Consider the following 27,125-nt stretch of genomic DNA (forward strand, 5'->3'; position numbering starts at 1 on the left):
CACCTGCTAAGCAGACTTAGTATAGAATTTAATACTATACAGGAGAAATTAATTATAAATAATATATGTGTGTGTGTAGTAATAAATAGTGATATTTACAACTAAAAACAAAAATCGGTTTAAGTAATCCCATTTAACAAATTTCACCTATTAAAAATGACTACATGTTCCTCTTGACCACTATACACTCATTAACCTTTATTCTTGAGTGGCCTCTGGACCTTGATAAGTGGTGACTCCTTTGTAAGGGGGAAAAAAAAAAAGGGTCCAAAAATTCAGTTGTAAAAGTTATGTTCCTGGAGACTGAAGGTTCAATCCTCAGTGCAGGCGATCCAAATGTACAATTGCGAATTACTTTGGATTTCTACCCAATCAATGCTGATGGAATGGGAGCATGCTACTCTCGTGGATTAAATAAAGTTTGAAATTCTGTACAGATTCCCGAGTTTGACAGAAAGATTCTCAAGTACACCTGAAGAAGGTTGCAGGTTATATCGACTGAAACGTTGTGTAAATAACACTCAAGATGAGAACAGTAGTTCGAAGAATACAAATAATGCTATATTTATTGCTTATACCCATTCTGAGACAAGTATTCTACTAGTATATATATGCATAACTGGTTAATATGAGATTAAAGAAGATTAAATAAGAGATGCCAAATCTGTGTAAAAAATAAAACAGATTTAAAAAAAAGGGAAACTTGTTTACTTACTTCATTGTATGAGGTACATTGCTGGGCTGAATAATAAGCTTCATCGAGACGATTTTGTCGTAGATAATAATTGGCTAGATATTTATAAGCTTGTGCAATTTCTTCATTAGCATAAAAATTCTGTTAAAAAAAAACAAACAAAAAAACAAATATAATTTTTGAAACTTTAAAAATGCAACATTTCTGTCATATAAAATGCAATTCATGAATTCAAAAACAATTTGAAACCCTCACTAATAATATAAATATGATTCTAACCATATGTTTGGACAGAATAGGAATAGTTTAAGTGAAATTTTTTTAACCTTTTCTTACCTTAAAACAAATAAAAAATATTCTCATTAAATTTTAAATAAATATTCCCAATAATAAAATAATTCATTTCAAATTTATTTTCTTTTTTATAAACAATTAAAACTATACAAATAAAAACTATACAAATAAAAACTAAAATCATTTTACTGTTCCAAACAACACACATTAGATACAGCTATTTGATAACATTTGCAATTTTACTTTTCTACAAAAGTTTCTATATTTTGCTAAAAATTGAAGTAATTTTTTAAAAGTTTTTTTTCATAATCTGACAATTAATTAACATTAGAATCATATTTACACATTTTAGCAAAAACATTAAGACTTATTATTATACGATTATTACCATTATTATTATAATCATAAAAAATTCCTAAAATATGGAAATTGTATATAATTGGTTGACAAATTTTGTCAAAATTGAAAATCTTGTTGCAACTAAAGATGCCTACCGCTTGGTCCACAATTCTTCGCAAAGTTGTCTGCCGATGTACTTGGTTTATGTACTGACTGTAGGCAGCTGCTGCCTGTTCCTCCTCATTTAGTCGTTCATATAATCTGTAGAAAAAAAAAGAAAAATATAGAGGGACATAAAAAGATCAACAATTCTACTTCAAATTTGCTGTATGCAACATGGTTCTGCAAGAGTGAAGGGGTTCAGTTTACAGACATGTATACTGAAAAGGGGATAGGCTTCTTAAGAAAAAAAGTGATATTAAAGTGTCATTTCTAAAATGAGAAGTAAGCAGTAATATTTTTGTCATTCAAGTCAATAGTTCTTACTTAAATAAATATTCTCTTCTCTATATAAGGTTATCTGGTCAGATTTTCCATGTTAGACCTAAATAGCAATAGATATGACAAATTTATATTTGATTCTGACTAGCAATTTCTTCCTTTTTATACTTGCAGCTTATTCATTACATTTGAAAAGTGTTGTTCACTTTAGTTTCTTTCTAAAAATTATTATTCTGGCAAAGAATTCCCCCCCCCCCCCGCCAATGGAGACAATTTTAGCTAATACTTTAAATGAAAAAGAGATAATTGAGCTTTTTCATCTGGTTGTGACTTATACATTATTTTTTCGCAAAATTTTAATTAAAAATAATATTAATAAAACCTTAGCGATGCTAGATAGGTAGAACTAATAAGAACTAAAATTATTCTAATTAGTGATTTTTTTTCTGAAGAAAAAAGATTAGTTTGATTAAAGATTTGTTGAAAAATCAAGTGGGAGGAGGAGGAGGAGGAGGTAGCATTTTACTTTAAACTTATACAGAAAACTGAAGCTTTTGTTAAAAATTGAACAATTTTTTTTCAACGTTTTCATTTCATAATCTGAGAATTAATTGAAATTAATCAAAAGAAATTTAATAACTAAAGGTTAAGAATCCATCATTCATGTATGCCTGCTAATTTTTCACTAGTCTAAAAAATAAGACTCAAGTTATAATTTCTTAATTTTTTTAAAAAAGATAAACATTTTTACCTAGCAAGCCTCATCAATGCAATTCCTTCAACATCTCCGACACTGTGAGCTTTCCAAAAACATTTTTTGGCTTCTTGTAAACGATCAAGTTTCTCATAACCATCACCAAGGGCAACCAACATTCGAGAATCATTAGGACTGAAAAAGAAAAAAAAATGAACAGAATTCAAAATCAAATTTATAAATACATATTGGATAAATTTGTTTTATATTTGCATGTGAAACTTATTATTCAGGCATAAATGCATGTCAAAATGATACAATATTAAACTATTTACAGGATTCAAAATTATTAAATTACTAGACTACCCATAACCCGTTGGGTCAGTATGTTATATTAGCTATGGAATTCATGTATGAGCGTGACACTTGTGACGTAAAGAAAATAGTTTTTTTTTTGACATAACAGAAACATTTCGATGAAAGTATATTAAAATGAAAAAAGAATATAGATAGATTTCTATGAGTCGTTGTGTTTATTATAGTTGATTATTTTTGAAAAAAAAAATTTAGTTACTGAATTATAAGTGGTTGGCCATACTTATAGGTAAATGTGCACTGAACAGATACCATAATACTTATTATAGTTAAATTCAAATTTTGATATATCTGCTTTTTTTTTTACATCGTTTATTTCTGTATTACGTTTAAGTTATTTTAAACCCCACTCTTCCAATGTTAAATAATAATTTTGAAATAATGTTAATATTTCAGCATCCCAATTGTTCTTTTGTTTTTTTTTTCGCGTTTAAATTATCCAAATAAACAATTGTTAATAGTATCTGTTTTTTTAATTTTTTTTTTACATCGTTCATTTCTGTATTACGTTAAGTTATTATAAACCCCACTCTTCCCATGTTAAATAATAATTTCGAAATAATAACATTTCAGTGTGCAGGTCATGCGCGCAACCGGATATCGTAAACCAGAAGGTGGGTTACATACATCGTTACAAGGTCATTTGAGTTATATAATTATATAGATTTACAGGATTCAAAATTATTAAACTATTTACAGGATTCAAAATTATTAAACTATTTACAGGATTCAAAATTATTAAACTATTTACAGGATTCAAAATTATTAAACTATTTACAGGATTCAAAATTATAAATTATTAAACTATTTAAGGGATTAAAAATTATAAATTACTAAACTATTTACAGGATTCAAAATTATAAATTATTTAATTATTTATAGGATTTAAAATTATAAAATAGAATCCCGGTAAATAGTTTACTAAGTAAAAAAAAAAGCAAACACAAAAAACTCATTTTCATAAATGTTTGAATTTAACAAACAAATCACAACAGTTTATAGAAACTTTCAACCCAGAAACTCACGCTTATCTTGTCTCTCAGTTCTCAACTCAAACGAATGAGCAATGTTTTTCACAAAGGTGAAGAAAACACTGTATACTCAGCAGTTTTGTGCAAGCAGTAGCTAGAAATTATTACATTCTCTTTCCATTCTGTTCTTGTCATCATGTCACTAATAAGAGTGCTGAAGGTAACCGTTTTCCTGGGCGGACGTTATCTGACAGATAGTCAGGGACCTGATCCTTGGAGTAACGTCCTATAAGCAAGTGCAAAATACCACGGCTGCTGTTTTTTCATTTAATGAATGCAGTCTGGACCATGCAGTAGTTTCTGGTGTGTCCTTGCAATGCCATATATGGGAACTACTACGGCTTTTCCTTTTCAATGATCTACAAAAGTTTTCCTTCACTCATTTCTTCATCACTATTCTCTCTCTTGCCTCTGTACTACCCTGCTCTTAATAACTCTCCTGACCTTTCCCACAAACTCCAAAACTTAATGCTGATCTTTGGAAAAGTCCAACAAAGTAATCAAGTTAAAACTCAGAACCACAACTTCCAACATAGTTGGATGCTGTCGTTCAAAGTTATTCTTTTCTAACATCAGGACTATGTTCCAACCCTTTAGGAGTTGAAATCTAATTACAATAGACCAAACCTGATGTGTTGTTCTTGTGTAAAACTGGCATTAACTTAACTGATTTCTTAGCTGATTTTTCCATCAAAGTCTATTCTAACTTCACATCCAAATCCAACCCTCAAGATTGCCGCGGACATGGAATATGTGCCTACATTAAGGATACCTTCCTCTGTGGCAAAGACATCTCCAAATGGATTCCAAACATGCCTACATGTACTTAGAGTAGCACTCACAGCATTTATATTTACCCTCTACCATCCCCACAATTGAGAATATCGCTAAACAAATTGATCATACCCTGTCTGCTTATCCCTCAACTAACATTCACGGTTGTGGAGATTTCAATGTTCACAATGTTGAATGACTAGTCCACTTAAACAAAACACGACGAAGGGGGATTTTGCTTACGACTTAACACATATTGTTAATGAACCCATTTGGTACGCAATGCTGACAATTTGCAAATCTTCTAGATCTTTTACTAACAACGTCCTCAGTTGTGTTTCCACTAGGATTTTCTGATTACTTGGTTTTCTCAATAAAGATAAAAACAAAGTATAACAAAATCTCAAATATCCTTCTCAATCAAACAGTGTATCGATACTCGCTGGGACTGTTTCCGATTGTTCATATCAGAACTACCCCTACGCTCTATGTTTTAAAAGAATAACTCCGATATAGCACCTGACTTAACTGATTGGTTAACCATAAGTACAGACAGCTACATACTCTCTAAGAAATTCCAACAAAAACCAAACAGCCAGCCACGATATACCCATAAATGTGCTGCAGCCATTGCTCATAGAAACTATTACTTCAATTGCTTTAAACGTGAAACGAGGTTTTGAAAGTAAAGTCACCTTTCGAATTTCCAGCAAAAACTGGAAAAGGATTATAGAATATGTGAGAAAGTTATATGCTCAGTCCATCACTTGACTTGCAGCGGTGTTCACAGTTCCAATGAAGTTAATCGTATTATGCATCAATGTCACTCTCAACGATGAGCAGCATCATCTAGCCATTTGCGATTCCAGCTCAGTTCATCAAGACTAAAGTAGAAGAACCAGAGGTTTGGTTTCCATAAGTTTTGGCGAATAACAAAGTCTTGAAGAGATGTATGTCTTCTCTCCGGACAAAAGCCAAGAACTTTGGAGCAAACTCAACGCTATGTGATCAGGACCACCTACTTCCCAAGACTAAAAATAATTTGAGTGACATCCAAAACCTGTTCATGATGTTGTCACACTCATCAAGAACCTTGATGCTAGCAAAGCAACTGATCCTGACAATGTTATAGTACTCAAAAAGCTGCAACCGGAACTTGCACCAATTCTTACAAAGCTGTTCAATCTGTGCATAAAGGAGAAATGCTCCCCAACACCTTGAAAAACCTCATTAGTTTACTCAGTATTTAAAAATATTGGAGAGCGGTTTTCTGCATTTCAGTACAGACCAATTAGTTTTCTGTATGTCATGAGTAAATTGCTTGAACCCATGTTAAATAGAGAAATTATCAACCATTTCAGCACAAACAACCTACTCAGTGACAAGCAATATCTGTGAGATTTACAGCTGATTTACTGACTGTAATTTCACATAGGATCAGTGAATCTATCGACAGAGGTTTCTCCTCGCCAAACTGTCACGAAAAACAGCAGTCTAGCTGAAACCACTATCAATAATTCCACCCCCTCTTTATCTGTGCCTAAACGTAGATTCCATGAACAAAGATTCTTTCTTAGAACTGCACGCCTGTGGAACTCTCTTCCATTTGCCTGTTTTCCAGCTGACTACAATTTAGACATCTTCAAGTCCAACGTAAACAAATTCTTGTTGAACCGTCCTCTTAAGTAATCCAATTTATCAAATTTCCACTACTAACGATTGCTACAATATTATCCCATTGACTACGGTGCACTCATTAACCCATCCTCGAATGGTCTCTGGGTCTTGATAGGTGGTGGCTCCTATGTAAAAAGCATATCAAAGGTGTTTGATAGGTTTAGCATAAAGATCTACTTCTCAAGATTTCTAGCTATGGAATATCTGGAAAGGTTTCTCAATCATTGAATCTTTTCTCTCTGATAGGTTTTTACAAGTAGTTGTCAATGAGCAGAAGTTCAAAACTCAAACCATCAATACTGGCGTGCTTCAAGAATCCATCCTAAGCCTAACTCTCTCTCTCTTATCTTCATCAATGATCTCCCAAATCACATTCTAAGTTCATTTGTTGACATAGATGCAGACGACACTACCATCTATGGCAACACTTTAAAGGCCAATTATAAATGAAGGTAGTGGTTTCAATCCTACCCAAAGCAGACCAGAGAATTAGTTGGCCAAAACATGGTGAGACAACAACTATGGAAGGCAGTACTGGAGATATAAGAATTACAAGATTCAGCATTTCTATTCAGTTGCAGTTAACCACCTGAAAAAGGCCAGAGGATGAGTTGGCCGAAACGTGAAACAATGACAGTCTGCAAAAGAATGAATGCACAAATTTTTTTATATGATAATCAAATCTACCACCAGTCATTTAAACTTGCTTATAAATGTCAGCCATTAAAAAAATGAATAACACTGTAACTTCTTGAATTTGAAGGAACTTCAAAGCATTTAAACCGTCAAATAGAAAGTTATTTCTTGCTTTAAAATTTTGAGCAAATCCTCATGTATTAAAAGATAGAAAGTGTTTAAAAGTTTTGAACCCAATAGTTTTATAAATAACAAAAATTAAAACAAAAACTTAATAGAATCAGTTCTATTGTTTTTGATGACCAAATAATACTATAACAATTTTACTTTTAAATCCTATTAACGAAAATAAAATGACTCCCAGGCATTTTGTATCATTATTATAAATTCTTTAGTTCCTTCCAACAAAATATTTCATCGATTTAAGAGAAATAAAATTGATCACTATCATTTTTGCAATGCACATGAAAAAATTTAAACAACTTAAAATCTCTTAATAATGAAATAGCTTGATGAGCTAAATAAGAACATTTAAAAAAAATTTAAATTCAATTAAAAATAAGGAAGTTATGACTATTTTTGTGCCATGCAATGAAATTTACCATGTGTGCATCTTTGTGTATCAGAATATGCTACTGAAAATCTTCAGAAATTAATGGTTTCCAAATAATCTGCAGTAAATGCACATAAAAATGCTGCAATTCTTTTAAAATGCCATGTATCCATTAAAAAGAAGTTAGAGAACTCAAAGTTGAATTGTAATCTAGGACTATCTAAAAATAAATACATATTGCAATTTTGTAATCCCCCCCCAACACACACACACACACATCTCCAGAATATGATTCTACCTTTGTAGACAATTACGTGTGAACACCTTTAAAAAATTTTAATGAAAGATAAACAAAAATTATTTTAGATTTTAATGTAAAATGATTCCCCATTTTGAGTGTTTTAGGGCAGTTAAACATTTTTTTCTATGGTAGATAAATTCTATACATTTTTTTTTCTAAAGACAGTTTATGTGTGGTATGATGTGTGGTTTTAAGAGGGTTTTGAGCAATTATGGGAGGATGGGGAGGCTTGCCACTCTGATTTTGGATTAATGATAGGGCTAAGAGAAATTGTGTGAATATCCTGAAGACTAGATAGAAACAAAACAAAAACAATTTTGAATTTAGATTGGGGGTTGGTTTCACATAAATTAAAAAAACTGACCATTTCAAGACCATTCTAGCGTTTTAGGACAGTTGACCAATTTATTTTTTATGTATGATATATCATGTGCACTTTTCTTTAAGGAAGGATCTTTATTTTTTTTACTTATATGAAGCTTACCGAGGAATTTTGTTTGGTGGGGAGCTTGTCACTTGGATTCAGCGTTATTGTTAGGGTTAAGGAAGGATTTAGGAGGAGGCTTGCCAATTGTACCTACAGTTAAAGGTAGGATTAAAGGAGTTTTTGATTTTTTTTTTGAAAGATGGCGTTTGACACCCATATTTAAAGTTAGTGGTTCTTCATAATTCATGGCTTTTGCAAATGTTATGCCCTAGATTTTGAACATCAAATTACTTTTAAATACGTAAACTTACGTAAATGAGGAGTGTGAAACTTTACAAGAATTATTACAAGCAGACAAAAATAAATGTTATTTAAAATAAGTGATGTCACTAATAGAAAACATGATATTTGGAAAAGTATTAAGTATTTTTTGCCAACCTATTTAAATATCAAAAAAATCTTTTTGCTAAAGCTGACAAATCGTTCACAAATTTTGAATAAATTTAATTTTTAATTTCAATTACATTTCATGTTTTTCTACTGAGTGACACATTTTTTCGTTTTTAAACTTTTCAGTTTAAGATGCTTTTTTATTTCTTAATTTCACTAGAAGCTGAGCACCTCCTACAAATATTTAAATATTGACTTCGCATTTTTTTTTTTTGATAATCAGGTAGATTAGTTTCTATTCGATAATAATCCACTGAAAACAAAAAAGATGAAAATAAAAACATATAGGGGGAGGGGGGTACACTCGTACACATGAACCCCAAAAAATCATTACACATTTTCGGTTGTTCAACGCAAAACACTGTTTAATTCGCCGTTAAAAACTAATGCATGTAAGTTATACATTTAGAAAGCTTATCATCATCTTAAATTGCTAGCTACCACAAGAGAAAACATACAATTATACTTTTAATGGATAAAAACAGAAAAAAGATTGATTTATAGTGGGTATCCAAAGAAAAATTTTTTTCTAAATTTTCAATACTCATGATGTTGGAAGTCATTTTTTTAACAAGTGTTCAAAAGTATTTTGGACACCCCAAGCTATTAAAAGTGACATCTCTTCTGGTTAGTTTCCAAATTTCAAGACAAAATGTTTAATAGAAACATAGCACGAGCATTTACAAATCGAGGGGGGGGGGGGCTTTACAAAATCTTACCGAAAATGCTGTTTTAAGATGTTTATATTTTTAAAACTTTATTTGCTTAAAACTCTTAAAATATATAATGTATGCTATTATTTAATTCATTTGAAAGGATATTCATTTCTGAACAAAACAGTTGTATTTTGAGAACTGCGAGTGCTTTGGTTTTTAAAATATGACAATTTTAGCAGAACACCCTTGAAATCTGATCATCCAAAGTGTTTTATTGTCTGTATATATATATATATTGCTAATCATTACACTATGATTAAATGCAAAAATAGATGATAAAAATGAATGCAAAAAAAATCCAAATAGTTCACTAAAAACAGTTTGTCAGCGTAGTCTCATTATGGAAAAATAACATGCAAGAAAACAAAAAGCTTTAATGAAAATATTTTTGAATTTAAACAAATTCAACATAAAGACTTATTTTAAACATTTGATTCCAAACAAATGATAAAAAATTCAAAACAAAATAAAATTTTCAAACAAATTAAATTTCATATCCACATTTCATTAAAGGTTGGAAGTTTAATTTTTACTACAAGAATCAGCATTATTTGTACTCTGCCATGGCTGACAGAATGAAAACAATCTACCCCTTATGAAATAAGTAAAATATTTAGTTTCAAATTCTGTATAGATTCCAGAGTTCGACAAAGATTCACAAATTCAAGATGGATTCGAAGGAGGTTGAAGTTTACATTGATCAAATATGATGAATATGACAACCGAGATTTCTCTAAAAAATCCAAATTATTAATCATTTCGAACATTCAGATTCATAAAAGAAAGAATTGTCAAATTTAACATCAGATTTAGATTGAATACATTTAAATTCAAGCTAATGATATAAAAAGAAAAAATTTAAAACTGAAAAAATTCAATCACATTGAAAATAATGTAAAACATTAAAATTTAATTTGAACATTTGAATCCAACAAACGATTAAATGAATATTAAAAATTAAAAGATTCAAACAAATTAAACAATCATTAAATTCCATATCCAGGTTTAGTCTGAATAAAAGGATATGAAAAAATTCAAAAATAAAATTCTCAAGACAATATTTCAAGAAGCATAGGCAATTGAAAACAAACTTTTGTAAAGTGAATATAATAACATTCTTACCATTTCCAATTACAACAGATAGCTGAAGATGGACCAAAAGTTACAAACTTACATCAAAATGGGACACTTTTGGTAATGTAAGTAATAAAATATATAGGAAAACAAAAATTTGAAAAGAAAGTTAAATTTCTTACCGTAATTGCTGTGCTTTCCAGTAATAGTACAAACTGTAATAATGCATCTTCATAATTTCATACGTCTGTCCCAATCCATACCAAGCTCGAAAATCTCTGCTGTTCACCTCTATAAATCAAATGCAAGCAAAAGAATATTAACAGCTTGAAAATAATTTCATCTTTACTCAAAAAATTATGATTATTTAAAGATCCCTGTCAAAATTATAGACAATTTGACCTAATAATTCATTGAATTATTAGTTCTAATTCATGTAAAACAAAGAAAATTTTATTTTAAAAAATAATAAATTGTGAAGCATTTAAACTGTCAATTAGAAAGTCATTTCTATTTTAACAGGTGAAAATGATATGATTTAGAACAACTCACTGGTAAAAAAGTTTACTATTTTTATATTTAAAGTGTTTATAATCTATAAAAGTGTGTTTCCTACACAATAACTATCAATTTTCAGTCTACAGACTCGAAATTTGATATACAGGGTATGGAGATTTGAGAAAATCTTTGTAATCCGTTTTTGGCCAGAAATTTGGCTGTTAAGAGGTCAAAGTTCAACGATTTGACTTTTGAGAACTCTACCAAACTCCTCCGACAATTTTGGGTCTAAACACTTGAAATTTTAGATATAGGTTTCTTGGACATGGATCTTACTTAATAACTTGATTTGAGCCCAAAACAATAAATGTTAAGGGGTCATAATAGGGGTCAAAGTTAAAAAAAAAAATTGACCTGTGCAGTCTACCAAATTACTCAGATAATTTCTGGTCTAAACATTTGAAATTTTACATAAAGGGTATTCAGAAATGGGGCAAGCTTTTTAATCAGTTTGGGTCGAAAATTTGAGCTACCAATGTATAAATGTATGTATGTTTGCATGTCTGCCTAAAACTTTCAACAGAGGCGACGGATTTTCACAAGATCAGTATTGTTTTGAATCTTGACCCTTCAGACGACAAATACCGAAAAACTGGCTAAAAACATTCATTTCTTCACCCTCAATTGGGCACTTTTCTACAGGGAGGGGTCGCTTTTTTCATCAATATTTTCGAAAGTCATCTCCTCTTTTCGATTGTCTAGCCTTAATTTAAACCTACGTCATTTCCAGTTTGGCAATGGTCGTAACAGCAAAGACGTCACATTTTTTCCCCGTTCTTTTCCTCCTTCGCAGTACGGGTTCAAGCCTGCCTTCCTACTACCACTTTTTTTTTTTTTTTTTTTTGCTCAACATACACCTCCAAACATCCGGGCAATGCCAGGCTGAAATGCTAGTACACAATAGATAAGAGATCAGCCTCTTCATATGGTGATCATAGGTCATGTGTTGTGGGGCAACAAAATATTTTTTATATAAAATAATTTTGGCTAGATTTCAAAGTTGGACCTAAATAGCATTTAAGCTGGTAAATACAACTTTGATTTTGATTTGAGTTGTTATTCTTTTATCATGTAACAGACTAATGTGCTTCACTACAATTTAGTTTAAAAAATGTTAAATCCAAACTAATAGTTTTCTAATAGTAAGAAAGTTTTAAATAGTCGCCTACTCTTATTCTTTTAATCAGATTTATTGCTCTTTACTTGCTTTATTTTTCATTCTTTTTATCATAAAATATTTTGTTGTAAATCATATCAGGATTTAAATTCAGCCATTGAAATTTCATCTAATTCCGATAGATTCCTTTACGGTTTGGTATCCAGTAGGTGCGGGCAAAAATAGGGACCTAGTTTTTAAAGCTGATTTATCATAATTTTTTTTTTTGTAGGTTTCCGACTACTTTTTGATTGTATTTGAAAGATTGAAGACTAAACTTTATTTCCAAAAGGAAAAAAATATTTGTACACGTGAAAAAAAAAAAAAAAAAAAAAAATTATGAAAAATGTTTTCACGGCGAATTTTCAGCTAAATTTTGAAGTTAAATAAATTCATTGTAAAAATCCTTTAAAAGATAGATATTAGTTTTCTGGGTCTATTTCAAAGATAAGTAGTAAAGTCCTAAGATATTGAATTAAATAATAGAAAAAAATCTTGTTTGTGCAAAAATAACTTCATTAGCCCTCAAAAAGCAGGTAATTTACCGTTCGCCAAAAACACAACAAACTAAAATTTTGTAAACAATCGTGTTTACAAAATTTTAGTTTGTTATAAGGGAGCCCAGAATTTCAGCCAATCGAAACGCTGTTTCAAAATGAAGTCATGATAGTAAAAGGAGGTAGGGGTGTCAGATTTCTTTTCTTTTTTTTTTCGCTCCAGACGTGCATCCATACATTCCTATTCTGAACATTTATATCAATTTTTATCATGTTTTTAATTTAATTATTTTTTATGTTCCTGTTTTTAAATTAATTTTTTTTAAATTATTGTTCGAGATTATATAAAAATTATGTTACGCCGAAAGTTTCACATTCTTGCGAGCAAGGAAATTATTAAAATCTTGCATATAAAAATTATGCGAAATCTGTAATTTAAAAAAAAAAGCAAAAATATTTTTGCTATTATAATTGTTTTTGTGTGCATGAAAATATTGAATAAACAATATATTCAATGGTAATATCGGTAGTTTCAGAAATTCATTTTTCTTCGAGTTATATCGAATTCATTAATACGGATTTTAGAGGCTTTTTTCGTAATGTTCCTGTAAAATTTTTTTTTTTTTTTAATTGTTACAAATTACGATGCTTTATTTATATAAAAAAGCAAAAATAAATTCTTGCGTTTTTTTTATTTACTACTGAAAACCATAACTTTAGTAAAGGTATTTTTTGTTTAAACAAAATACATTTCCACCCAGATTTAAATAAAAATAATTACTTCATTATATTCCGCGATCATTATTTGATAAATGCTGAACATTTCATTAAAATTGGTTAATTTCCTGATTTTTGGTGAATTTTTAAATAAAAAGAGGGGTCAGAATGTTTATATATTTTGAGCATCGGCATTCATTTTGCCTATATCTAGTATCCAGCAAAATCTAAACATTTTGATATGTTTTTTTAAGTTAAATTTGTAAATTTCTATTTTTAATGGCTAATAAAACTAGACGTGAATTCAAGGAAATAATAAATATTTTGTTGCAGCTAGCCAAGATAATATTGAGTACTCGATTTATTGCCAAAGTTTTGGTGATGAATATCGAGGTTTCTTTTAGAAGGTATTTTCTGACAGTAGTGTTATATACTGTTTCACATCAAGTTCTGTTGCAGTCTTTAGAATCATCTGAATGTGGCAATAGTTTTTTTTTAATATTGTAAAGTTTCACTTAGTAGATATCCCAGTGTTGTACACGAAGGAAGACTTGGATTGAGTATAGTGCGTAAGTGATTTGACTGCATGCAACATGACTTTTTGATCGGACTGCATAGTGAGCTGGTGTCAAACATTAGTTGGTGTTGCCTACCTCAGAGTCTGGAACACTCACAACACTTTAAATACCAAAAACTAAATGTTGACAATGATGATGAGAGATTGAGTTTATTTCTTTCTGAGTTCATTTAAATCTAGAACTAAGTATCCAAGAGAGGGTTTTATTGCATGGTATCATAGATATATTTGAAAGTAGGATTTTTTTTTTTTTTTTTTTAAATCGATTCCATGTAAAACGGTTTTATTTTCTCGTTTCTTCTTGGGTTGGAAATAGTCCTAGGTGAGATAGGTTTAATGCAATATTGTAGAAATAGTTTTTACAAATCTAAGTTGTATTGATGAGTCATGAGCTTTGGCTTATCAGCTCTCTACATTGGGGATGTAGTTCTTAAGATATCCGGTAGGTGTTACAATCCTTCTTGTGTTTTGTTCTTTGAGGTTTCTACCTGATCATATATACTCAATTCTTGTACAGATTTTAGAGATAAATCTTTATAACCAGATACATTCTAAAACTATATTATCCTGAATGCTTGGATAAGTATATTTCATTTTGATTAATGGGGGGGGGGTACATTATGGTACATAAAATAAAAGAAAACAACTTTTTATTTTCTTATTTATAATTTGAAAATTATAGAAATTTAAAAAATAAGAATGAAATGGTAATATTTGGTTCACGGACAGGAGCAGGATTATATGTAGGTTTATTTCTGACTAAATTTTAACCCGTTTTTCATCCAATAAGTCTTATAAAACTGAATTGAAATGAGAATAAAAAAGGTTATCTGGTTAAAAACATGTAAACTAGAAAAAAAAAGTTGATTGCTGATTGATTTGTAGTGAAGATGCATCAAATCACAAGTTGACATCAAGAATCATTTTCTTTTAAAATGCTCATGTTTGAAACATGAAATTATTTCACCTATATATGTTAAACAGCCAAAATCCATTTCAAGACGTTCTAAACTGCACCTTGACATCATATCGACATGTGCGAAAACGCTTAGTAAAATGTTTCAATTTTACTTTACGTAAACATCAGTGGATTAATGTTTTTACCAATTGCTTGACGATAGGCTTCTATTGCAGCAGTAATGTTTTTCATTTCCATATATTCATGCCCGATAAGTGTCCAAGCTGATAAATAATGAGGATTGAGTTTGAGGGCTCTTTGGAAATATAACAAAGCCTTTTCATGTTGTGATCGCAAAGAATAATAATTAGCTGAAAAAAAAATAAAAAAAGAAAAAAATGTTATAATCTGTTATAAGCATTTTTAAAAGGAAAGAAAATGTAATATCTGAAAGATTTTAAAGAAATTTGTATTGTAATTGTTTAGTTTAATTCTGATTAGAAATAATTAACAAAATCACATCTACACATTTATGATTCAAATTAGTTTTTCATAAGTAAAAATCCAACAAAAAAAGAAAGAATTATAAATGAAATACAATGAAATCTACAAAATAAAAAAGTTTTCAAAGTTTAATTTTTATAATGGAAAATCATATTTTTTTTGTTTTAAATCTCAAATGAAATGTGGCAAAATTAGAAATGAATCATTCCTATAAAATATGTTATTGATTGGTTTTTGATTATTCAGACAATTATTTTCATTTTGGTTGTTATTTCCAGAACATTTCACCGAGTTGTAATCTCATTCTTCAAACTAGAGAATCTTTATACTAAATACAGAATTTTAAATGGAATTGTTCCCATTTCATTAGCCATAATAGGGTAGAAATATTAATTATTATGTTATTCTTAGTTATCACTTGAATCTTCAAACTCCAGAAAACTAACACTTAGAACTGATTGTTAACCAGTACCTTTATCCATGTTACACAACAGGTTTGAAATTTTACACATGTTCCCAGTTGGAAACAATTCACTTAAAGAAAAGCAAAGGTTACTGTGATGGGCATGTGTGAAATCACCTGAGAACAGTATGTATAGGTTTTCACCAAACAACCCTTTAAAAGTGGGAATACATTTATCCAAGAACTACATAAAGATAACACCCGCCATTTGACAGTAACTTTAATGGTTGCTCTTGTAATAGCATCATTATTCCAGACCTTGTTGGGCTATATCAACGTTACCGGTCGAGTCTTTGTCAGACTGTATAGATGTTACAATTAGAGTCCTTGTTGCCCATATCGAGGATACAATTAGGCTTTGTTGAGCTGTATCGACGTTAGAGCCCAACAAACATGTTGGGCTCTATAGATGTTACTGCTAGAGTGCTTGTTGAGACATAAATAAATGTTACTGTTAGAACCTATGCTGGGTCGTATCGACATTACTGTTAGAGTCCATGTTGGGTGTACAACAACAGATGTTACTGTTAGAGGTCTTATTTGAACAGTATTGATATTACTGTTAAAGGTCTTATTTGAACAGTATTGATATTACTGTTAGAGTTCTTGTTGAGCTGTATCTGTTAGTTCATTAGTATATTCCACAATAAACACGTGTTACTGTAAGCTATGACTAGCAAAGACCATATGTGGGGGTAACCCCACATATCTGACCTTGGTCAATGTAGAGGCAACCCTTCATACCAAAAGTGCTTGTCCAGCTCCAATTTCCCACCTCTCGCCCCCCCCCCTTTTCCCTCCCCCCTCCCTCTCTCTCCACATTAGAAAACGGCCTTGTGTCTAATTTGCTCAGTGGGGAAGCAAATAAATAAATACTGTTGGCCGGACGCCATATTGAATATCCACTCAAGACAAGGGGCATAACTAAATATATAGGAAAAAGCCACCAAGTTCGATAACTCCAACTTTAACATTGCTGGTGTCTTCTGGTATCAAGTGTAAGTCAAAGTTCCAACAAAAAGAAGAAAAAAAGACCCAAAGAAAACGGGTTATTAACGCAAGTCTCTTAGAATTTCAGAAGCTCCCATCTTTGTCAAACAGTCTGCTTGATCCATTCAATTTGGATTTCTTCCTTTACCAACATTCCCTTTACTCTGGTGTGGTCTTGCCAAAGTTTTGGGTAAAGAGGGTGAATGTACTTTGTGCAACTTGGGTCGTCTGAAAATTTCTTGCAGCATGGCAGCTATCAATACACCTGCAGCAGTAACTTCACTGAGTGCAATAGTCTCGGACATCAATGGACGTTTTGTTACTCAGTCAAGTTTTTTTGATGACCAGCATATAGGAGCCAATCTATTCAAACAAAGATGATAAATCCACCCTACGAGGAACCATACTCCAAGTTGGCATAGGTAGCATCAGAATAACGAACCACACTCAAATCTGAAGGATTTCTCAGCTGTGGAAAGGATATGGAACCTGTCTTTGATTTAAGCTTTAATAGTGACTTGTTGGCTTCAAAAAGTAACTTCACTTTAGGAGATTTTCTGGTATTACTCATCCTACACACATCAAATGAAACATCAGGTTGAGTCTGGATAAATACCCACATTATTCGACCTGTTAATTGTTGAAGAACAATTGCTAAGAATGTCAAGTATTGTTAAAGGAGATTAGTGAAAGTTACAATCTGTCAGTACAAACAATATATTTCCAAAGGATTAATTAATAATGTTATGACTTGAGATTTTGAATCTTCTCTCTACACATTTCTTGCACTGTATATCTCTACTATGCAAGTTTGAACCTGAAAAGGACTGATAAAACTGAACAATTTCATAGTTAAGAATTTTTATTTGCAGGTTTACTGTATTAATGATAAGTAAAAATATTAACAAAGATTTTATTATATCAACTTGATAGAAAATTAAAAAAAATTATAATTACATAAAATTATGATTGTATAAAATTATAATTACATAAAATTATAATTACATGAAATTTTGATTGTATAAAATTATAATTACATAAAATTACGATTGTATAAAATTATAATTACATAAAATTTTGATTGTATAAAATTATAATTACATAAAATTACGATTGTATAAAATTATAATTACATACAATTACGATTGTATAAAATTATAATTACATAAAATTACGATTGTATAAAATTATAATTACATAAAATTACGATTGTATAAAATTATAATTACATAAAATTACGATTGTATAAAATTATAATTACATAAAATTACGATTGTATAAAATTATAATTACATAAAATTACGATTGTATAAAATTATAATTACATAAAATTACGATTGTATAAAATTATAATTACATAAAATTACGATTGTATAAAATTATAATTACATAAAATTACGATTGTATAAAATTATAATTACATAAAATTACGATTGTATAAAATTATAATTTTATAAAATTATAATTACATAAAATTTCGATTGTATAAAATTATAATTACATAAAATTACGATTGTATAAAATTATAATTACATAAAATGATTGTATAAAATTATAATTACATAAAATTATGATTGTATAAAATTATAATTACATAAAATGATTGTATAAAATTATAATTACATAAAATGATTGTATAAAATTATAATTACATAAAATTTCGATTGTATAAAATTATAATTACATAAAATTACGATTGTATAAAATTATAATTACATAAAATTACGATTGTATAAAATTATAATTACATAAAATTATGATTGTATAAAATTATAATTACATAAAATTATGATTGTATAAAATTATAATTACATAAAATTTCGATTGTTTAAAATTATAATTACATAAAATTTCGATTGTATAAAATTATAATTACATAAAATGATTGTATAAAATTATAATTACATAAAATTACGATTGTATAAAATTATAATTACATAAAATTTCGATTGTATAAAATTATAATTACATAAAATTTCGATTGTATAAAATTATAATTACATAAAATTACGATTCTATAAAATTATAATTACATAAAATTACGATTGTATAAAATTATAATTACATAAAATTTCGATTGTATAAAATTATAATTACATAAAATTACGATTGTATAAAATTATAATTACATAAAATGATTGTATAAAATTATAATTACATAAAATTATGATTGTATAAAATTATAATTACATAAAATTATGATTACATGAAATTTTCCACTTTTTTTAATAAGTGGAAAAATCTTGTTTTTATGGATTTGCAAGCAACACTTGTTTTATTTGGTAAGTTATCCAGAACCATAATGATGTGACGTGTATAACGCCATGTGTCCCCCATCGACAACATTGCCAACCCAATGGCATATCACGTTGCAAAAATGCTGAGGTGAAATAAAGGATCTCCACCTGCCAATTCTTAACGGCGGCTTTTAACATTACAAGACGCATAGCTTCATGGTTGCAGGTTGGTGAGTCTGTTTTTAGGGTGTGTGAATTTTCTTCATAGCAATGTTCTACAAGCTAAACCTTCGTTATGTTTTTGTTATCTATAACTTTCTTTATTATCACCCATCTTGTTGATATGCAGTTTTGACTTATGTTGAAGACACATTCATAAACTTCATGAGTTTTCATGTTTTTTATTTCTTTCTCCTTTGCATCAATCATATCTTTTGCTTGTTCTTGTTCAGGTGTCAAGAAAACAACATGTTCTTCATGATTTCCTTCTGTTACTTGGGGAAGTTTTTGCCACTGATCAACCTTATCCCAGTTGATACACACTGGACATTCATTTTCTGCAGCTTGTTCTATATTCCACCAATGGCCATAATTTCCAGTTGATTTTGGTTGTGTACTCATAATCTTTCCTTTTTTTTCCACTCCTTGCTTCCAATAATTTTATATTCCAATATTTTCCCTTTACTTGGCATTGTAGTATTGTTGTCTTTCAGTTCCTTTCTGTTACTATTGGAATTTTCATCATGTTGATTTTCAACTTCCTCTTCCAAGATTTCATTCATCTCATTCAAGGGAATTGCATTTTCTTTATTCTTTCCCCATCCAAGGTCTTTGTTCACCTTCATCAAGTGACATGGATGCATCCTGTAGAATGTCCCTCCATGTCGGATCAATACACATCGACCATCTTTACCAAAAACTTTGGCATGACCATGCCATTCCTTTATTGTTTTGTCTTCTATAGTAAACGCTGTTCCTTGTCACAAATTGTTCATCCGCATAATGTCTTAAATTAAATCGCAGTACTCTCTGAATTTTTTCATTTGATTCAGCCTCCATGAACCTTTTTCCCACATAACATAAGGCATTTAAATATATTCTAACCATATCACTGGTTGTTGAAACATCCAATGCAGGTAACTGGTCTATCAAAACTGACGGCGTATTTATGTTGGATCCAAAAACAAGCTCATTTGGGTTATGTCCAGAATGATTCTGAAGAGAATTTTTGGCACTAACAGCCCAAGCCAAAGCTATTTCTGGTTCACATTTCTCATCTTTCAATGTTTTCTCCATTGCTTCAGCCAATATTAGATTGTGATGTTCCAGTGCCATTACTGAATGGACTGTCAGCGGCTATAGAGCAGATTTCAATATTCAGTTTTTTATTCATCTTTCTGTAACCATCGTTATTAAATTCTCCCTCATTATCACTCAAGAAGCATTTGGGAACTTCAAAGTATGCTATCCACATTAAAAATTTGATGCAAATAATTTCTTCACTCTGCTTGGTTTTAATAAGCCTGGCAGCAGAGTACCTAGTCGATGCATCAATTAGGTGTAAAATTTAGCATTGGTTATGTCTGAATTCTTTTAAGGCCATACATCGTGTCATTAAACCGGTTTCCAAGAGTCAATCCCACCACCGGATGAAGAGGGGAGGGATTCTAAGCCTGGACACATATCACAGACACCCTTAACAAGAGCCAGAATTCCTTATGAAAGGCCCTACTGCCTCTCGTCAATGATACAAATTTCTCTTTTGGTGCATGAGCAAACCGTTTATTTCTCAGCCTTCATTCTTTTCTCCACTCTAGAGCAATGTAACACAAAATTTGATGACTTTTCAGCCTACAAAAGCATATTTGTCAATGAAAGACTATCTACAAGTTGTCTTGTGCAATTTTATATATCTGCCTAAAATCTTACAGCTGTCACTTAAAATCTAGTATCATGCCAGCAGTTTTCATTGATTTGACTTCGTAACAAGGGTAAATCATTTTTGATAATGCTATATAATGTATGCTCTGACACCTTTTACGCCTCTTATAGTTACCAGAAATTTAACTGCTTTAATTGCCTTTATCACTAAAACAAAATGTCCTATTGGATTTAAAACTTTTCACTAACCACTTATTTCAGTCATTTAATGTACCAAGAAATACATCAAACCAAAGTTCTCCAGTAACAGTTTTAGAACAGGCAGAATCCAACATTGCCATACCCAGTGTTTCTTTTACAAGATTGGACATTTCTATATTAGAATCGTTTATCAATGTTTGATAACAGGACTCGGAATTAATCAATGAGAGGTTTACATGGTTTGAATCCACAACAGTGTTAATATTTCTAGGAGTAAAACCAAGTCAAGTCTCTGGCAAAATGCCTAATGGTACCACATTTGAAACAATGCATTGTCCTACCTTGTCTGTCCATTGGATTTATTTTGTTTCCTCAATAGAATTTTTGTTCCCTTTTTTTCTTCTGTTCCGATTGAAATTTAATTTCAAGAAATACATGATGATCTTAAATGGAAGAGGTACATCAAATCTGTTATTAAGGCCGCTGGAAAAATGGTGGGATCCTTCTATCGATCCAGTAGATATCTCACTGCTGATGTAATTCTCTATCTATTGTGACATGCCCGTACGAAAAAGGTAAACAAACCCGTCGAAACAGCACATTGACAAGATAACGAGAGAGAGAGAGAGAGAGAGAGAGAGAAAGAAAGAACGTAGAAAAAGAATATCAGCAGAAGCAAAGGGGAAGTGAGGGAAAGAGAGAAGGAAGGAACAAAGATAGCAGAAATATCAGCAGGGGCAAGGGCGAAGGGAGATAATTGAGGTGGCAAAAAGTTTCAGTTGCCGCGAAGATTTAAAATGGTGTGGATGCAACTCGCCGCGTGGGGTGTAAGAAAAAAGGATTACCGAATTAATTCCATCAAGACTTAAAAAAAAAGGAAAAGGAGAAGAATATGAGTTTGGAAGAATCTAAGGTAAATACAGATATCTTTTCTTGTAATGCGGAAGGCAATACGAAAAGGGCGAAGAAAGAACTTTTCATTTTATAAATAAAAAAAAGATCGAATGTTTTGAAGAAGTGATAAAACAAAAAAAAATCAAATTCAAACTTAATGTATGAATAATTGTTTTATTATTTCAGCATATAAATATATTGAACTGGCACATATAGTAACGTGCAATATGACTTTTCATTTTATAATAAAAAAAACAAAAAAACAAGAGAAATCTCCCTCTCCTTATTTTTTCTATATTGGATAATAAAAAAATCGTGTGTGATGCACCCGTGGTTTGGAATTAAAATATAATCCGCTGTTTGGTTTTTTTTTTGTTGTTTGCCGTATGTAAAATATCACACAACGGAATTTATAATTCCGCATAACCTCAGCGCGCTTTGGATTCTAGTTGAGACAAGCCAACAAAAATAAATATATTCGATTCTCTATTGTTGTTGACCTCGACGGCGAAGGGAGAACCATAGCTTAGCGCATTCGTTGATCAGTCCTTTCCCGAGACTCGTATGTATTAATTATATACATACCCAACAGCGAATGTCACACTATATAAGAGCCAAGTACGTCGAAGGATGGAATACTGTTGCCACATCTGGGCAGGAGCTGCTAGAAAGGACTTGTCCTGCCTTGATAGAGTTCAAAATAGACTTCATAGTCTCGTAGGAGATATCCTTTTCTCTTCCCTGCAACCTCTATCTCACAGAAGAGATGTTGCGAGTTTGTCTCTGCTGTATCGTTATTTTCATGGAAAGTGTTCGACTGAGCCTCAGTCTATGCCCCCCCCCTCGCCAAACTTTCACAAGAAACACTCATCTAGCTGAAAACACTGTCAATAATTTCCCCCACTCGTTATTTGTGCCTAAACCTAAACGTAGATTCCATGAACAAAGCTTCTTTCTTAGAACTGCATGCTTATGGAATTGTCTTCCGTTTTCCTGCTTTCCAGTTGACTACAATATGGTTGTCTTCAAGTCTAACGTAAACAAGTTCTTGATGAGCTGTCCCACTTGTTAACAAATTTACCGAATTTCCATTACTAACGATTACTACATTGTCCAATTTATACTGTACATTCTTTAACCCTTATCCTCGAGTAGCCTCTTGGCCTTGATAAGTGGTGATGCCTATGTAAAAAAAAAAAAAAAAAAAAATTTCTTCCTTTATAACGCAAACTGTTTTGCATTCCAATGAAGAAATATCAAAAAACACTTTTTTTAAAAATATCCTTCATTGTTAAACTTCCACATGCTGTCCTCACTAATTTTTTGTTTTCCTCCGATACATTTGCTGCATTTAAAACAAAAAAGTGTTTGGACTGGCAGAGAATTTTATATTTACATAATTTCTGGTACAAGAATTCATAACACACCAAAAAGTCGTTTATGTTTATTCTAGTAGCGCTTTTGTAAAAGTAAAATTCCTTGAATGACATATGTGCCATTGTGTTTTTGTCCCTTAAATAGATCTCGTTCAAACTTGTCCATAATTATTTCTGTCAGTTCAGCTGATATCTGTGATGTCTAAGTATCAAACACATTCTCGTAAATACTGCTGGGCCCTGTTTTTCTTTAGATAAATTCATGAAAATAGATCTCATACTTATGTCTTGTTTCCATTCAATGTACATTTCTTCATTCTGCAAAATAGGTGGCTGTTTCGTACATGATGCCATCATTCTTTCAATAGTGTTTCAACATAAGTTGAACAGATATAATATCTGTCATACAAAAGAATCTGCTCTACTACCAATGTTAGTTCACTTAGTATTTCTCTCACAACGTAGGATAAACATGTGTTACTGTAACTGGACGCCATATGAAATATCCACTCAAGACAAGCGACATAAAATATATAGAAGGCCACGAAGTTCAATAATTCCAACTAAAACAGTATCTACGCGTCATTCTACCAATCCAAAAGGTAGATCACTCGACACAATCCCTTACCTGTAAAAGAGCCAAATGACACATCCTAAAATGAAGTATTGTCCACACATCTGTGCTATGCTATCTTACCTTGACAAAGTTTAAATCTAACTTTGAAACCTAGTAGTAGATGCCCTTTTCTCCTCCTGCAACCTCTTTCCCACAGAAGAGACGTTGCGATCCTGTCTCTGCTCTATTGTTATTTTCATGACAAGTGCTTATCTGAGCTCCAATCTATGGTCTCCACCTTGCCAAACTTTCACAAAAAACACTCATCTAGGTACAACCCTTATCAACAATTTCCCACACTTTCTGTGTCAAGATCTAAACGCAAAATCCATGAATAAAGCTTCTTTCCTAAAACTGCTCGCTTGTGTAACTGTTTTGCTGACCTGTTTTCCAGCTGACTACAACATGGTTGTCTTCAAGTTCAATGTAAACAAGTTCTTGATGAGCTGCCCCTTTAAATAATCAAATTCTATCCATTTTCCACCATTAACGATTACTGTATATTTATTATCATTTTATCATTGAATAGCCTTCAGGCTTTGATAAGTGGTAACTCCCTTCTAAAAAAAGTCAAAAACTTGTTTCAATTACATCAGCTGAAATGTTAAAATAACAAACAAGATGAGAACAGTAGTCCATAATAATACAAATTATTAATCCTCATCTAAAAAATTCCAAAACAAAGTTCATTTATATTCAAGTTAAAAACTCTTCTTCCTTCACTCGTCTTGATTATTCGTGCAATCCATAATTATAAAAGAGTAATTTACGTGAAGAAATGATTACAAATTATCTTCAAAAGTTGATTCAATTAAAATGTATCCATTTTTCTTGTTAACATCCAAATCAGATGTTAAAGTCATGTTTGGATTCATTCATCCATTTTATTTGTTTATGAATGAAATTACAAAAAAGAACGGAAAAAAAGTTCATGAAATAAAGCAAATTAATGTCTAGAGGGTTACGTTAAACAAGGCAGGATCTGTTCTCGACTGAAGAATAGTAGACAATATACTGTCAGCCGTCTTTTTGACTTGTTATGTACTTGGATGATCATTTGGAAATGCTGGCTGTCATATGTAAAATGTGATCCTAGTGCCTTTGCAAGACCAGGACTAGTAGCAATATGCAGATTCAAACTAAACAGGCAGTCCTGGACTGCTTGTTGCGATCCACACCTACCAGATACTGGCTGGTGGTAATTGAATTCAGATTCAGAATAGAATATACAAACTCAATAATTTGATATTTGTTAAACATATGAAACAATTATTCATTTCAAACTCAAATCAACAAATAAACACATTCTTCTGAACTCACCTATAACGCAACAAGTTTCGACTCGATATTTATCAATTTCACAAACATTGTGAGCCAAATAAGCCAATTCCATTCGGTTTTCCTGAAAGCATAAAAAAATATTTACATAATAATAATAATTTAATAATTAATTAAACAGCAATAGTGTTTAAAAATAATAAATATATATGAACACCATTTCTGCTTTAAAAAAGCAAAACAAATTTTTATATTTAACAATTAGCTTTGCTTTTTTACTGATTAAAAAAAATATTTTTTTAGTTAATATTTTAATCATTTGCTTTATTTAAAAGTAAATATAATGAAATTACTTTCAATGTAAACTTATATCCTACTTATTTTGTTTTTTAATAAAATTTGAATGTAAATAAAATCTTAAAACTTTTCTCTTTATAAATGTATAATTCTCTTTCTGCCACCATTAATTTGTTTTTTGCGATTTCAAATTAAGTCACTATTTTTGGTGACAAGTTATTTTTCGTGTGAAAAAAGTTGTGGTTTTTTTAATTAGCTAGTAGTATGTTTCATGTATCGGTGCTTATGAAAATAGCCCCATTTTATAGCAAAAGAATTATTTGTGAATATGATTGACTTAAAAACGTTTTTTCTCAAGGAAAATTCAAGTTTAAAACTTCATTGAATGAAGAAGAAAAGGAATTCAATTTGAAAAGTTCAAAATAAAAAAAAATTTGCACCTTTTTAAAGAATATCCCATTTCTAATAAGAAGTGTGATCTTTTCTTTCTTTCTTCCTTTTTTGTATTCTCTTTCCTTTCTTATTCTCTCTTTTTGTTCTTATTCTCTTTTCTACTTTTTGAATTAATATTCTGAAACCAAAAAAACTTTGCTCTACTGTAGATTCAAATGATCTAATCATTTGAAACAGAATTTAATTTTTATTAAATTATTCAATAAATAAAAATGTTTATTCTTTTAAAAAGAAGGGCTTATGGTACCACCAACTTTAAGTTCGGTGATGGTTTTGAGTCAGATTAGAGCGAGTTTCTTTTTTATTTAAATTTTTTAAACCCGAAATTAGCAACCAGCTTCCAAAAACAATCAAACACTCTCTTGAAAGATACTTTTAATCTATCGTTAAAGTTAACGATAAATTCATAGATGATAAATCTTACAATAAATATTGACACGTGAAACTTACTCGGGTAGATAGAAAATTAAAGGTTTACATAATATACTCAGCAAGTTTCTCATTGTCATTAAGAACCAGCTGCATGGCATTTTGGAAGAAATATGAATGAGGAGACAAGAGCTACCCTCTAATGAATCTGTCAAGTGAACATGCCTTTGGAGACTGACATTTACAAACAAAACAACATGCATCATTACACAATCATTCAAGATCAAATATGCTCAGGCACAACGGGACAGAAGAAATATCATCAACTGAATGCCAGTTCATTCTTAGTATCTTAAGAAACCATGTAAAGTATGTTCGACAAGAAGTTCTTGCAAAGAGGAAAAAATACAAAATAAAAGGCAAAAGAAGGATAAAAAAGGTCAAACTGCTGCTAATAAATAATCATCTACTCTGTTATCAAGCAGTGATCTTGTAAAGCCCATTAAAGATATACAACTGATTTCAAAAAGTGGCTTGTAAGATCTGAAAAACCAAAGTTTGAAGATCAACACCAGTGGAATTCGAGTTCAGTTGGAAGCTACTCTTAGTGCTTATCTGACAAAAAATAAAACAAGATAATATTCACCTCTATAAAAGAAAGAAAAATGTCACTCAGTGAATCTACTG

The 27,125-nt window shown here is 30.7% G+C and overlaps 1 protein-coding gene across 1 annotated transcript; it reads right to left on the reverse strand.

Annotated features, from left to right (window-relative positions):
* Positions 1 to 619: 619 nt before the first annotated feature.
* On the reverse strand, positions 620 to 25,443 carry LOC145275210 (uncharacterized; the record flags this gene model as incomplete). The annotated part of the gene is made up of 6 exons (XM_080127638.1): positions 620 to 835; positions 1,483 to 1,588; positions 2,520 to 2,657; positions 10,659 to 10,767; positions 15,086 to 15,250; positions 25,362 to 25,443. Coding segments are annotated over 6 exons (801 nt in total), but the record flags the coding sequence as incomplete, so codon positions are not given.
* Positions 25,444 to 27,125: the final 1,682 nt, after the last annotated feature.

The sequence above is a fragment of the Euprymna scolopes genome, unplaced genomic scaffold (genome assembly GCF_053919585.1).
Source record: "Euprymna scolopes isolate OS-2025 unplaced genomic scaffold, ASM5391958v1 sca656, whole genome shotgun sequence".
Lineage (NCBI taxonomy): Eukaryota > Metazoa > Mollusca > Cephalopoda > Sepiida > Sepiolidae > Euprymna > Euprymna scolopes.